This window comes from Cheilinus undulatus, linkage group 19 (genome assembly GCF_018320785.1).
Source record: "Cheilinus undulatus linkage group 19, ASM1832078v1, whole genome shotgun sequence".
Lineage (NCBI taxonomy): Eukaryota > Metazoa > Chordata > Actinopteri > Labriformes > Labridae > Cheilinus > Cheilinus undulatus.
The window spans coordinates 21393013-21407871 of record NC_054883.1 but is presented as its reverse complement, the minus strand read 5'-3'; the positions used below and the strand labels follow the sequence as shown (position 1 = coordinate 21407871).

At 40.7% G+C, this 14859-nt stretch overlaps 1 protein-coding gene across 1 annotated transcript in view; it reads left to right on the top strand.

Moving 5' to 3' along the window:
- Positions 1–14859, top strand: part of LOC121527323 (E3 ubiquitin-protein ligase HECW1) — an 86423-nt gene that overhangs the window by 37782 nt on the left and 33782 nt on the right. Inside the window, exons 8-11 of the mRNA XM_041814245.1 lie at positions 9089–9231; positions 9978–10078; positions 11867–12846; positions 13597–14164. Of these exons, the coding sequence (XP_041670179.1) occupies positions 9089–9231; positions 9978–10078; positions 11867–12846; positions 13597–14164 (1792 nt within the window). The remainder of the gene's footprint in view (positions 1–9088; positions 9232–9977; positions 10079–11866; positions 12847–13596; positions 14165–14859) is intronic.

Sequence of the window (14859 nt, the reverse complement as noted above, 5' to 3'; positions counted from 1 at the left end):
ATCTGTAATACTTTTATAGTTGTTTAAGCTAAAACCTATTTCAGACACCAGTTTCTCTCTTGCTTAAGAAGACAAATATACAGTCTTAATCAGAGGGAGTACATTGATTATAATACATGACCACTTCCCCCCACCTGCTGTCCCTTATCAGCCACAGCATTCAGTCCATGCTGCTTTTCTGATTTGATTATAAGCTATAATGTCATAACCATTAAAAGTAGACTCACTTGATTCCATCTGTACACATGAAACTTCTGAATTCTACTGATACCTATAAATGAGTCAGCTGTTTGTTTTTAGATTTGGTCACATAGAAACTGTGCTTTAAGTGCAGAAAAATAAGTGCCAGCACAAGTCAGTGTGTCACACTATAACAGAACTAGGTCGGGCAATATGGATCAAAAATCATATCTCATAACTTGTGCACAGAGACGAATGCCATGGCAGTGGGAGGTGCACTTTGTGTCATGGCAGTGCATCTATGCTATCATGAATCTTCCATAAAAGCTGTAAGCTGCGGAGAAGACAGTAGAATGTACCGTCAACTGGTGAGAAGTCCCGGTACACCAAGGGATCAAATTCAGAAGTGGTGCTTCTGTGTACTGCTGTACACTGGACCATTTACAGCACTGTGTAGAAGACGAAAGCTAGTATATTATCGACCTTGTTATAAGAAAAAAATGGTTTATTTGTGATATTGGTCAACACCTCTATATAATCCACAATCCTAGAGCGTCACAGCATCTCTGATTGGTGGAGCCACATATTTAAGCTGTGGGCTGTCACAAGTGAAGTGAACAGTCAGGGAAAAAAGTGGGAGGTAAATGTTCAGCTTTGTGGTGACAACAAATGATACCATATGCATCACAGGGCACCTGATCAGCCAGTTGGAATCTTTAAAAAAAAAATCAGTTGCAGCAGAAAGTTTAAGAGCTACAGTGGCTGCTGTGGAGGAAGCTGCATTACAGGAACTGTAGGCCCTAACTGATGATAAAGATTAGGAATTCCTTTGATAGAGTCATACTTCTGGTGAAAGCTAACAAGTCATTTAGATTGTACTGTTTAGTCAGCTATGACACATCCCTAATTCTGTCTTCACTCCAGGCAAATATTGCTCAGTCCATCTTTATATACAGACTGTCATACATTTAATATTACTCTTGGTGTAAACTTCTTGAAATATTTAGATCCAAGGCTGGTGTGATCATAACACAAGGTAAGTATTTTCTTTGCATGGGTAGGAAGCTTTCAAATCAAATTATTGTTCAGGTTAATAAGTAATTCATAGACAAAAAAAAAACTTACTTAAATTCTTAGATGTCTCATATAAATGCTTCACAGAAGATTGCATAACAAACACAGGCACTGATTGGGTTCTCCTCTGGTTTCAGCATTAGAGTGAGAGGATCATTGTGATCCATTAAAATTATGTTTGCTCAGTGGGAAACAAGATCAGCCAATTGATTTTTTTATTTAACAAGTTTTTCTTGGAAACAAGACATTTCTTGGATGTTCATCACCAATCCACCCTTGTATGGATGCTGCAGATTAGTGACATCAGCTAATTGGTTTAAAGTAACATTAAGATTACGTATAATATATCATATGGAAAAATTACAGAACAAGTAATGCAGTCTGTTTTCTGGCTTTTAAACATTTTCAACCAACCTTTGCCCCAAACAACTGCAACACATCTTGACACCTCTAAAGTTTGCAGTGAACACTGAAATAAAAGAACTCAGCTGTTTAAAAGAAAAAATGGTTTTCGGCCACTTGTTGGACCTTTGGCCTAGCTTGAGGTCCTGAGCACTGATGAACAGATTTTCATTGAGGATATCTCTGTAATTTGTTCTGTTCAGCTTTCCATCAACCCTGACCAGTCTCCAAGTCCCTGCTGCCGGGAATCACCCCCACAGCATGATGCTGCCACCACTATGCTTCACTGTTTGGATGGTACTGGGCAGATGATGAGTGGTGCAGGATTTCTCCTGCCATAACATTTAGAATTGAGGACACATAGGTCCATCTTGGTTTCATCAGAGAATCGTGTTTCTCACAGTCTGACAGTCCTTCAGGTGCTTTTTTGCAAACTCCAAGTGGGCTTTCATGTGTTTTGCAAGAGGCTTAAAGATTTAAAAAAGCCCAAAAATATTTATTTAAGAAATGGTGATAAAGTTTTTATAATTTTTAACATTTAGACTAAAAGGATAAAGAAAAGATAGAGATGTTTTCTTTGCTATGAGGTTCTTTCGTCTACAGTTTCTCCTGGGAACAGATGCAACAGTCTGAACTTTCTTTTACCCTTAACTGATACTAGAGAAATGTGTTGACATCGTCTTTAGGCCCCATTAGTGTTGTTATCTCTAGTGTATTGTCACTGTTTGCCTACACTCTCCTGATTCGGTTAGTCTGAGGAGCTGAGTAAAAGCTTTTATTTGAAGGAACATGGTCTGAGGCTTATAGACATTCAAAACTTAATAAGGGGAGTGCTTCCGTAGATGACCCAGATTTAAATTCAGCTGTTGACTCAAATAAGCCAACTTTACTTTGGCTGATGTACAATGTTTTCTCAGGCTCTGCTGCAGCTGATCAGTTTTCCTGTCATGTTTGTGCTTCAGTAAATTCTCTTGTTTACATTCTAAAGGCATGATTAACCAACTTTTTAGTCATTTATTTTTACATATTTCTAGTTTGGAATGACTGGTGAAAATAATTATTTCCCTATTAGAGCACATGTGAAAAATTTTGTTTCTCGCTTCAGTATCAAACAGCCTCCATCCTTTACAGGTGCATTGTGTAAAACTGGATATCAACATCTAGAAGTGGGTTCTAGATTGCACTTCTCTGCTGGAAACTGTGGCAACCAGTTGAATTTAATGTGTATCTGTAATGTGAATACAATACAATACAATACAATACAATACATAACTTTATTTATCCTTTTTTCCTCTTTTCCTCTATGTTACTATGGAAACATGTAAAAATCCAAGATGGCGGCCTCCATGGAGGGGACCCTCCCTATGTATGAATTAAAGGTTTATTCTGAGTTGTTTTTTTCAAAATAGCTATTTTTGAATTTAGATGACTAAACACTTATTTAGATAGACCATCTTAGAAATGTTTTGCTTTATTTTACCAAGTTTGTTCAGCTAAATGCTACTAGGCTAAATATTACACACTGCACCTTTAATATGTCCTTCAGGAGACACCATACACAGATATAATGCAGAGTCTGTCCTGGCAGCATCCTCTCAGCTCAGAGCCACTCTTCTTTTCCAAACTGTTCCCATGCTAATTGGAGCTCAGCCGGCATGGCAGTAATATACATTATCACTCTAATGCAGCTCTATAGCATGGTAATGCTGTCAGTATACTTTATATACTGTTGTACTGTAGACCAGTATGGTGCAGATTTCAGAGACATGGATGATATATTTTAAAGATGATTGTGTTGTTATTATAGCAACAAAATATATTTAGAAATATTGATCTATAGAAACCATGATGATAATAAAATGGACCTGCATTGGAGCCAATTGAGACGTATGTTTACATCTTTATATTTACGTGTTAGAGTTTTCATTTAATAACAATCTGCGGTTTCATTTTCACATAGTTTTAAAGTTTTACATTTGTATTTTTGCAGGTTGGTGACTATGTATCACTTCACACCATAAATTTAGACAAGACATGTTCCTTCAATGTAAATTGCAAATTTTCAGAACCTGTCATGCCAGACAAACTTTCACATGTCCATCACATGAGAAATATTTTACATCCATCTTGGCAACAGCCCATTCATGGTGTTCGGGAAGATCAGAACCTGTCTGGTGCATTTATCCCCGGCCAATCAGAGCAACAAGACATGTGATGTAGTAGGTGTGCACAGCACAGACAGCTGTTTTCATGTCAGTACGTGATGATTCAACTTTTCTGGAGCCAGCTGATAACTTAAAATTTTGACAGATGCTGTCAGGAGAAGAGCAAAAACATATTTTTCAGCGAGAAAAGCTTTCATTGCAGTTCTTTGCCTCTGTTGTAAAATAAGAAATGTCCAATTCTAATAAAACTACCACTACAGTTTATTTGCAGATGACTTCACGGCATATCAGAGAACCCTAGGTGATTACAGGAGGGGAATTCTCCATAGACAAGTGAAATCAAAATGGCAAAGTTTTGTGCTGTTTAAGATTGACTGCTGAAATTGGGGGGAAAATAATTGTAAGCTAGCTCTTAAGTCCCAGAAGAAGTGACATATTCAAGGAAAACGTTTTTAAAACAAATCTCATGGGGAAACAGCAGCAGACATGGATTAGATCTCTGTCCGAAACCTGGATGAGCAGTTGATTTCTACCAAGTAGTCTGGTTTGGTTCAGTACACTTTGTCGCAGTAAACCCTGATCTGTCCGTGTTTCCACAGGCAGTGTCCATCCAGACTTGCTTGTTGGAATGGAAATTTTTTCAGTTTTTTTGTAAATCAGTAAATTTGAAAATTCATGGATAACAATAACAATTATATTTTAGCATTAAAAATATCACCTGGGTTAAAGAGCTTCTACATATTGGTATATTAACCATTGCAGAAACATAAAAAATGATTTTGGTAATTACCAATGCTGTTAATTTAGGGCAGCTGTGGCATAAACTTTACTTTGGTTAGGGTTAGGGTGGTCTAATAAATTTGTTAAGCACTGTATGTTGAAATGTTGCTATGATAATTGCAGTGTGCAGGTCCACAAAGACCTTTATAAATGTACTAACTTTCCTGTGCTCCCATTGTTTCCTAACCAGTGTTCTTCACATTCATGCATCATCAGGATCACGTGACTGCAAACAACCTATTGCTGCATCAGAGCTAATTTCCTCAAATATTTACTGTACTGTATTTACTGTAGCTACAGCCCCCGTAAGAAAAACATTTCAGCTTAACCTTTTGCAAGATAGATCCACCTGATGACTGACATTGAATCTGGTCGATCCACGTTAAAATTCCCACTGTGTTTCGCCGCCACACCTGAAAGTACTGCCCCTCGACGCTGATTGGTCCTGTCACTTTCTAACCGGGCCCAAATGGTTCAGATGGGAGCTTTGCAAGATGGATTTGCCAGTGAGAAACACGGGAACAGGCGTGACCATCTGCTTTGCAGGGTTACTGTCTGGTTGTATTAGGGGTAATTTACATACAGCCACATTAACAGCAAATCACTTTCACCTGACACCTTGTAAATACAGGCTTCCCTAACTCCCCTCTCCTCTTTTAATCCCTTATTCCTTACATAACCCTCCTCCTCTCTCTAACCTTTCTGTCCTCAGCTGCTCTTTAACAAGCTTATTTTCTTCTCCTTTTGTCCTCTTTCTGAAGATTGATATTATAATATAATTTTCTCCTGCATCATCTCTTACCCCCTCCTCCTCATCCTCCTCGTGTTTCCTCCTCTCTCTCTGTCCTGCACAAGCTCTTATTGAGTGCTTCTGCTTCCTCCACTCACAAGCACACACTTTTTCTCTGACTGCTCTCTTCTGGCTCAGCTTGTAAATTATTCACTCTGACTCCTTTTCATCCCTCCCCTTTATCACCCTGCACGTTGTTTTCTCCGGCCAAGCCTCTCTCTTTCCCTCCTCTTCTCATTTTTCTGAATCCTAAACAACACTGAGTCATTATTCCAGGTAGCCAGGTACTTTTTTACATTTTTTTTTCCTCCTTGTTTTCCCACCATTTGAAACTTTTGTTGTTTTTAATTTTTAAGTCCCAAAGGGGTAACATTAAATCATACAATAAATAACCTAATAATTTTATAAAGATGTCTAGGAAACTTTAAATCTGACTTGATCAAGTTAAGACTTTTAACAGAGTCTATACAGTGCTGCAGGAATGAGTCCTAAAATGCAAAAGTGCACTTCTGGTTACTTCGTCTAGAAGTCTACGGGATTTTTTAAAGAGTTTTCAGTTAAATGCCTGAAATAAGTAACCTTGCAAAGAAGATGGATACTCCTGTTTCCTTGTTTTTCACTGGCGAATCCATCTTGCAAAGCTCCCATCTGAACCATTTGGGCCCAGTTAAAAAGTGACAGGACTAATCAGCGACAAGGGGCAGTACTTTCAGGCGCAGCAGAGTCATGATGTAAACATGCAGCAGCTAGAGCTGGTGCAGTTATGGAGGAAGAGATTAGCGTGGATGCTGCTAAAGCACCAGTTTTGTCAGAACTTGGAAACATTTCTTTGTTAAAAGAAGAACAAAGAACAGCAGTAAGTTGTTTTCTTTTCAAAAATGACAAAAGTCGAGTACTTACATGTCTATAGTCGCCATGTTTCGCGTTATTCCTCAGTAGCTGTGCACGCCCAGCTCGATAGCGGCTATGTCACATGTTTTGTTGCTCTGATTGGCCCGTAGGGATGTGACTGACAGGAGGTTCAACCAATCACACTCTGAGTTTTTTTCAAATCCTCTGCCTTTTCTCAAACGTTTCCTATTAAAGCTTTCCCAGATGGATGTGTGAAACAAATCCATCTGGCGTGTCAGGTTATGAAATAAGGTCTGTGGTGAACACAAGCTCAAGGGAGTTTTACGTTTTATCCTACATCATAAAATACATCTGAAACGTGCCCCACCTTTGAATTGTGTATTTTTTCACGCCTTAATAAAGGCAGTTGCTAAAGGACTGCAAACAAGGACTACAGTGTTTGTCAGGAAGATCATACGTCATCATCTGAAGCGCGGCAACTGAGCTTGCTGTTCACTTGTATCCACGGGTGATGACATTAAATTCATTTGACCGTGTTGTAGTTCAAAATATCATGATGTTAGCTTTTTACTTTTGTCAGGTAGATTAACGAACCAGATATGATGCTTATTATCAATTTGTTAAGATTATCTTTATGAACAAAAAGTGTAAGTTTCATAAACTTTTATTGGACACAGAGCTTATTTTCAGCAATAATCCTAAAAGCCATTGAAAAATCCCATAGGCTCAACGCCGAGGGAACCCAAAAACTTCCAGGTTTGTCTAAAAAATTACGTCACGACTGCACCACTCTATTAGACTCCATCATGTTCATGGAATGAAACTTGCAAAATCCTCAGAATGCTGGAGATGTAAGGATGGAGAACATTTGAAAAATTGCACCAAAATACAAGACATCTGGTGTCGGTCGTGTGTCTGCCTGAGCCTGTTTTTATCTGGGGGACTTGTTGCCCCTTAAGGGACCTAGCTCTCCCTGAAGCAGAAAGGGTCCAGACTGCACTGATTCTGAAGCGTAAATTAATTGTTTAAGGCCTCCTCTGCACTCTCAATCAATATTTGGTACAATGTAGTTAGCTCTGCATACTGTCAGTTAAGGAATAATACTATTTAAAATGATCAGAAATGAAAGGTGAAGGCTGAGGTGTAGGAGCCAGAGAAGCTAAGGAATTCTTACTTTTTGGTCTCTGATGCCCCCCTTCTCCTGGTTTTTGTCTGCATAGAGGAGGAATCGAATTCCTGTATTTAACACCCTACTAAGGTGTCTGTCATTGCAGAGTGTTGTGTCCCCTTTTTTGTTTGTTTGCTTCTTCTTCTAGTCTTTTTAGTTTTTTAGAGCAGGGCTACTCAAACTTTTCAGCCCCCCCAATATAAAAGTGTCAGACATCAGGGACCCCCATTGTACCTGAAGCATAGTTGGTGTTTTAAACATAGTTAAATTCAAGAATAGTCTTGTGCAGACTTGCAGTTTAAGGGTTTTCTTTACATGACTTTAATTTCAGCACAAATCTCACCACATGACTGTGTTGTTGTTTTACACTGAAATAATTGTATGCAGACTTTTGATAAAAATTGGTAAAACATACAATTTGAAATTATTTAAACATATTCTTTTTTTTTTTTTTTTAGAAAGGCATCTAGCAACCCATTCTCAGTGTCTTGTGACCCCAAGGGGGGTCCCAACCCTCAGGTTGAGAACCACTGTGTCAGAGTGTCATTAATATTATTTTGTCTTGTTTAACTCTATGTGCGATTACAAAAATAACAAAGAAATTATAGCTGCACCTATACATAAATAGTTGGTTGGATTATGCAGTAATGTGTTATAGACTGATGTCAGTAGCAGATTTTTATTTTACCTTGCAGAGCAGATGGATTTGCCAGACCCCATGTCTGTCATCAGGCAAATCCATCTTGCAAAGCTCCAATCAGGAACGCTTGTGCTGAACCGAAATGGTTTGGACCAATTAATGTCTTCCCCCACTCTATCTTCCCGTGGTTTATGTTTCTCTTTTCCGTCCTTTCAGATAAAGGCGAAAGACTCCAAGAACAAAAAATAATCTTTAAAACATAAAAACCATAAATCAAAATAAAAAACTTTTTGACAATGCACAATCAGTAAAAGTCTCTATAGAAGGAAAACATGAAATGTTTCTCTTCAGACCAACAAAACAGCATAGCCACATTGCAATTACAGACCACAAAGGAAGTTAAATGCATTGTTGGTTAAAGAACATCTCTGATATTATGGACCTGTGCAAAAGTCACGTCATCTGATATGAGGCCAAAAGATGGGATGAGAGCTTCAGGCTTGTTCTGTACCTCTGCAGTCCATCTGCTGCTCTAAAGAATTGTTTCAGCAAGGTTTCCCAAAGCCCCACACTCAGGTGTTTACACATTTATGATGCTATAAAAATACCTTTCACAAAGGTCTGAGCAGCACTGTACTATGAGACATCTTATAAACCAAGCTAGGTTGAAGTGCCCTTTTAAATTGATCTAAAAATAGCGCTCTAGGAAAGCTGTATGTACTGAAAGTCAGTTCTGAATCTAAAAAAAAACGGCCGTCATAAGGAGCACTTTGCTTGGAAATTATCATGCAGTGTTTAATTATTTTAATAATTCTGCATTAACTTCACCTACAAACACAGCACATTTGTCATAAATTAGAGTTTTTTTATAGTTTTGATCTAGACACTTTATTGCCCTTCCTCTACCAAAGACTAATCCTGTATGGCAAATGGTTTCCCATTAACATGATCTACACTGTGTATAAACAAACATATTGGTGTTTTCCCGTAGTCTTTACAATTCTGTCTTTTGTGCTTTTTAAATATTGAATCTTCAGAGGTTTAACTTCGTGTCCTTGCCCACTGACGTCCTGGAAATCGAGGTGAAGGACAAATTCGCCAAGAGTCGGCCAATCATCAAGCGCTTCTTGGGGAAGCTCTCCGTCCCTGTCCAGAGACTGCTGGAAAAGCACGCCATTGGGTAAAGCACTTACACCTCCACTCTCACATACCTACAGGGGTGGTTGAGTGCAGCAGGACTCTGTGTGTCCTCAGTTCAAATATTACTCTATGATTCAAGTTGGTGTGGAAGTTTTCCCACAAACTAGCCCACATGTATAGTTGATGAGAGGAAAGATGTGGGTTGTTGCTGCCATATTAAATCTCATGAGACCATCTGACATTATCTGTGAGATCACTGGCTAGCTGTATGAGCAAAATAGGCATCCTTTACGGCATATAATCTATATAACTTTTTGCATTTTCATACTTTCTGTTTTCTCCTGGTCCCTTTTTGTTTTACACACTTTTTTCAACACCTGCACATGGAGTTATTTTTTTGTCTTAAATTGCAGGTAGTTGAAATAGAAATATGATCTTTTTTGTAAGTCTCAGGTGAAGATGTATTTAGTGTTTCACCTTTCATTCGCAGCATCATCCTGAACATTCAGGTTGTATACAACTACAACAACCTCGTAAAAAGGAAAACAAAGTGCTCTGCTGGTACAAAAGGCGAGTACTTGCCACAGTGTTGTGATGAACAAACTTGTTTAAATTACTAGAGTGAATGAAGGGCTCTGCCAGCAAAGTTTTCTGTTCCTAACAGAAAGGATCAAGAATTCTCTTCACTGTTTTTCTCGTCTGGCTGTGTAGACAGTTTTTTTTTAGTGTGCAAGGTTTGTGTGTGCAAATGCCTTAATTCTCTGTCTCTGTATCTTCTCTCCACAGGGATCGGGTAGTGAGTTACACCCTGGGTCGCAGGTTGCCAACAGATCATGTCTGTGGACAGCTGCAGTTCCGCTTTGAGCTGACCTCTTCTATTCACCCAGGTACGCAGTGTTTCATGCAACTGAACAGTGAGGACAGAAACACTCTTGAACCTGCTATCATCTTTTGGCCCTGTGGAAAAATGAACACGTTTGAAATTGTTCATCTTAAGTACTGGGGTCAATAAGTGGCAATTTAAAAAAAAAACAACTTTCAGGATATGGGTCGCAGAATTTAATTTAAAGGTACCACATTATGTGTAAGGCTGATCAAAAGTAGAACTACACAGTCTTAAATCTCAATTTTTAATTTTTTTTCTCATTGCCAATGGATGATTCAGCAGCATGCTCAAACAGCATTGTTCTGCACACTCACTCCACTCTGAGAAAACACAGAAACAGCTCTTAATGTTGATGATGCTTGATGACCAAGAGGAGACTGAAGTATTTGTAACAGAATAAAAGATATCCAGCGAATGAAGGTACACGTAGCTCATGGTAGCCTTCTCAATATCATGAATTCAATGTTCTGGTAGGAACACTCGTCATAGATTTTACCAAAGTCAAAGTCATTCCTTCTGTTGTCATGAATATCAATGATTTAAGCTGCTGTCTGACCATTTACAAAGGAAAAAATGGCCCAAAGTTGAGGTCTGTGCTTGTGGTTCTGCTCTGACTGTGGGAGTGTTTGGAGTCATATGACCAAAATATCAAACATGTCAGAAATCCATCCGACCAGTCAGGAACAGCTGGCCGGGCCATGGTCAGCCGCCGTAACCCCATGAACACAGCACAAGAAGTCGCCCTGACTTAAGTGAGTCGTATGACTCAAAATTCGTGACTGGGTCGGAAGAAATTTGTACGCTGTAAGCCCGGCTTTAGAGTGCAAGAAAAAACAGCCACAAAGGTGGTCTTCAATGTCAAGGATCTCTACTAGTACCTAAAAAGGTAAATTTGTTGTGCAAAAACTATGAAAAAAAAACAAAAACAGATAGGACTTTTGAAATGAAATACATACCATAAGTGTTACCACATCCCATATGCTTGCTAGGGTTGATTGACAGGCAGCACTGAGTGCTGTGAGTGCAGAGACCAACTTCAGCTCACAGTGGTTGTCAGCTCTCTATACCCCATTGAGGATGAATGCTCGTTCAGTGTCTTCAGAGTGAAGTATGCTCCTGTTGTCACTCATGACGTATAAATTGAAATGTTTAATTCACTATTCACCAAAAATATGAGCATTTAGCACGTTCTGGCACAACGCTGCAGATGCACCAGGGTTGGATATGAACTTTTTCACCTACCTGCCACAGTGACTGATGGATTCCAAAATCTGCCAACCATTGACTTATTTCACCTGCCAGTTTATTTTAACAAGCAGCATAAGGTGATGAGGTATAGTATAATAGTTTAGGCTCGTAGTATTGAAGTTATAGGCTTTTAAATATAAGGACATTTTCAGCTATCATAGATAAAAATGGCATACTTTCTACTCTTGTTCATGTACAGGACAAAATATTACTTTCTTTTTATTTAAGGCTGGTTAGAGTTCCAATTGTTGTCAGGTCCTCAAATGAAGATTTACCAGCAACTAAGCCTCAGCTGAGAGGCAAGATAACCCGTTCTTTATAATGAGCTTAGATTTTGTTCTTCTGTTTGCTTCTGCACATGTCATTACATTTTTTAAACCCTTGTTTTTAAAAGTACCACACAAATAAAGGTTTTATATTAGGTGAGTTATCAGAATCATACAGGTGATGCTGGGAAGTGTGATTGTTATTTTCTGGCACATTTAAAAATTTTTCCTGGAAAAAAGGGGCTGATATGCAGCATCTACCTGTGTTTTCCTAGACGATGAGGAGGTCTCCCTGGTCATCGAGGCAGCCTGTCCTGAGGGAGAAAATGCAGCGAATGAGAACCACGTTGCTGATGCTCATGATGACGATACGCTCAGCGTGGGACCTGACATGCCTGACCTCCCCCTGGATGCTCCCCCTGAATCTGAAACCTCAGTGCCACCTGCGCCCATAGCCGAAGGCTCCACGTCTGAGGAGGTCATACCTCCTGATGAGGAGGAGGCTGAGGCAACACCAGAGGTGGAGCAAGGAGCTGCAGAGGAGGAGAGCACAGTCAGGGAGGAGCCTTCAACTACCGAGCCCCAACTGCAGAATGAGGAGGGGGTTTTGACTGAACAGCAGGAGGGGATTGAAGCAGCAGGAGTGGAAGGAGGACAGGAGGAAGGCCAGCAGGAGGAAAATGAGGAGGTGCAGGAAGCAGCGTCGGTTCAACCTGCAGAGGAAGATGTGACGGTAGGAGTACAGGAGGTTGGGGAGGAAACACAGCCAAAGCCAGAGTCAGACAATCCTGAAGCAACAAACACTGGAGCTAGTAATGTTGAGGCCCCGACAGAGTCAGCCCAGGAGGCCCCTGTAGAGCCATCTGAAGGGGCCCCTCAAGAGGTGACAGAAGGAGGAGAAAGAAGCTGCGTCCCCTGTGCCTGCCAATCCATTTTCTCCAATTATAACACCCAGGCTCCCTCCCGCCGCAAAAACCGCCCCTGCTCCCTCCCCGTGTCTGAACTGGAGACAGTGATTGCATCAGCCTGTGGTGAGCCAGAGACCCCTCGATCCCACTACATCCGAATTCACCACCTCCTCCACAGTCTGCCCTCGGCCCAGGTAAGAGCTCCCAGCCAAGAGGAGGACGAGACCGGGGAAGGAGAGAACCTGAGCATCACGAACAACGCCACATCACCCACCCTTAAAAGCTCCAAAGACGAGGAGGGTCAGGAGGATGAGGATGAGGAGGATACAACCCTGTCTCCATCTCAGGTATGAGGTTTCAAGTACAGTATTTGTGTCGTGTAAACATTGATGAAATAGCAAGATTGCTGAGAGGGCTGCCAACATTTATCAGAAAAAAGGACAGTATTAGCAACTTGGTATTTATTTGCCTTGATTCCTCGTTTTCAGTAGTTTATCACCTTTGCCTGCAGTTTTATTTACATTTTTCCCATGTTATTATTTTGCATTATAATACATTTTTGAGTCCCTATTCTCAATGTGGAGCAATTCTTCCCAAAGTTTGTCAAACTATCCAAAGTCCTGTGAAAGCTCTGAAAGGTGCTGTGAACAGAATTGGACCTTATCCAACATGTGATCAAATAATACTCAGATGAGATGAGTGTGGTTTGAGCAGCATTGCTTTGCATCTCTTGCATACGGTGTCTGTGTACAGGTACAGCAAAAGTAGAGAAGTACATCTTATACAACAATAAGAAGATAAACTTTAATTATCCCTTTAGGACATTTTTTTTTTTCCAATCTGTTGTTGAAACATGTGCACGAACCTATAAACATGTTCTTTATGGAGTTGTGTAAGAGTGAGAGGGATACACACAGACAGTCACTTAAGGGCAAATCAGAAGTGCGTGGGAAGTGAACTGGCACCTCTCCAGCTAGCAGACCAACTTCCAGACTTGGCCCTGCAGCTGAACTTAAACTGAGCCAAACAAAGCAAAGTCCCTCCAAACTGCTGCCCAGAAGCTCCTCCTTTATTTTTTCCGTGCATGTTTTCCCCAGGTCCCAGAATGTCCTGGCCCCTGCTGCCGCCGCTCCCTACCCCGCAGTCTCTCCATTGAGCGCCTCTCTGAGCTGAACCAGCTCCTGGAAGGTGAAGGACTAGGACACACAGCAATCAGGAGGATTTCTCCATCCCGCCTGGAGAGTGAGGAAGGAGACTCCAGTAATGGGGGAGGAAGAAGAATTGGAGGTAGCACCCACAGACCTCCAGGTGAGAACGACTGTGAGTTCTGTGACACCTCCTGCTACAGCACCTCCTGCTACAGCACTTCCTGTTACAGCACATCATGCTACAGCAACTCAGGCTACGAGGGGAGGGGCCGCTACTGCAGCCACACCCGCCTCTCCTCAGTGGACAGCAACAGGCTTTCCGGCAGCACTGTGTTCTCCTCCCAGGACGAGGATGAGGATGAGGAGAGTGCCTTTGAGTCGGTTCCTGATGGAAACCCTGAAGGGCAGGAGTCAGGTGGGGCAGGAGGAGAGAGGAGGACAAGGAGGTGGAAGGAGTCCAGGAGAGGAGAGCAGGGAGAGCCAGCTGTGGCAGGGCCCAGTGACAGGACCAACTGTGGTGAGTCAGAACATAACCTGCTCCTTGTTTATATGCTTTAATCTCAGATTTATTCTGTGGTAATACATTAACATGATTTCAAGAATTCAAATATTTTAACAAGAGCTTAAAAAGTTAGAGTTTTCAGAGGAAAGCCATGTTGTCCTTATTGGATTAACAATGGTATCTCCCATAGGAGGTATGGCTGTTAAATATTCACGCACAACTGTTGTAAATTTCCAATAGGTTACTGCATCATTTAGCAGCCGCTTTCTTCCAAAGCGACATACATCCTGGACAGGTGTTTAATGGCATTAATGACCTTGCCCAAGGGCCCACTCGGGATACTCATTGAGCCCTGATTGACCCCCTATTCTCCTGTAGCAGAGTCAGTGATATAAACCACTGAGCTATCCAGCCACTGATTGAAGGGCAAGTGTTTTTCTGAAGTGTTGTAAAATGATTAGCTAAAAAGTTGAGCAACGTATTAACATGAAATTTTGGGTGAAATTGAACAAAACAGCTGAATCTTTTGACACATTAACAGAGGTGTATGGGGAACAGTGCATGTCACGGTCATGTGTGTTTTCTCTGAATTTAAGGATATCATTTTATAGGGGTGGGTTCCAGAAGGATCAGCAGTTAATCAACACTATTACAAGAAAAACTAGAAAAAAACTGAGTGAAGAAATCTGTAGAAAGAGGCCACAGTTGTT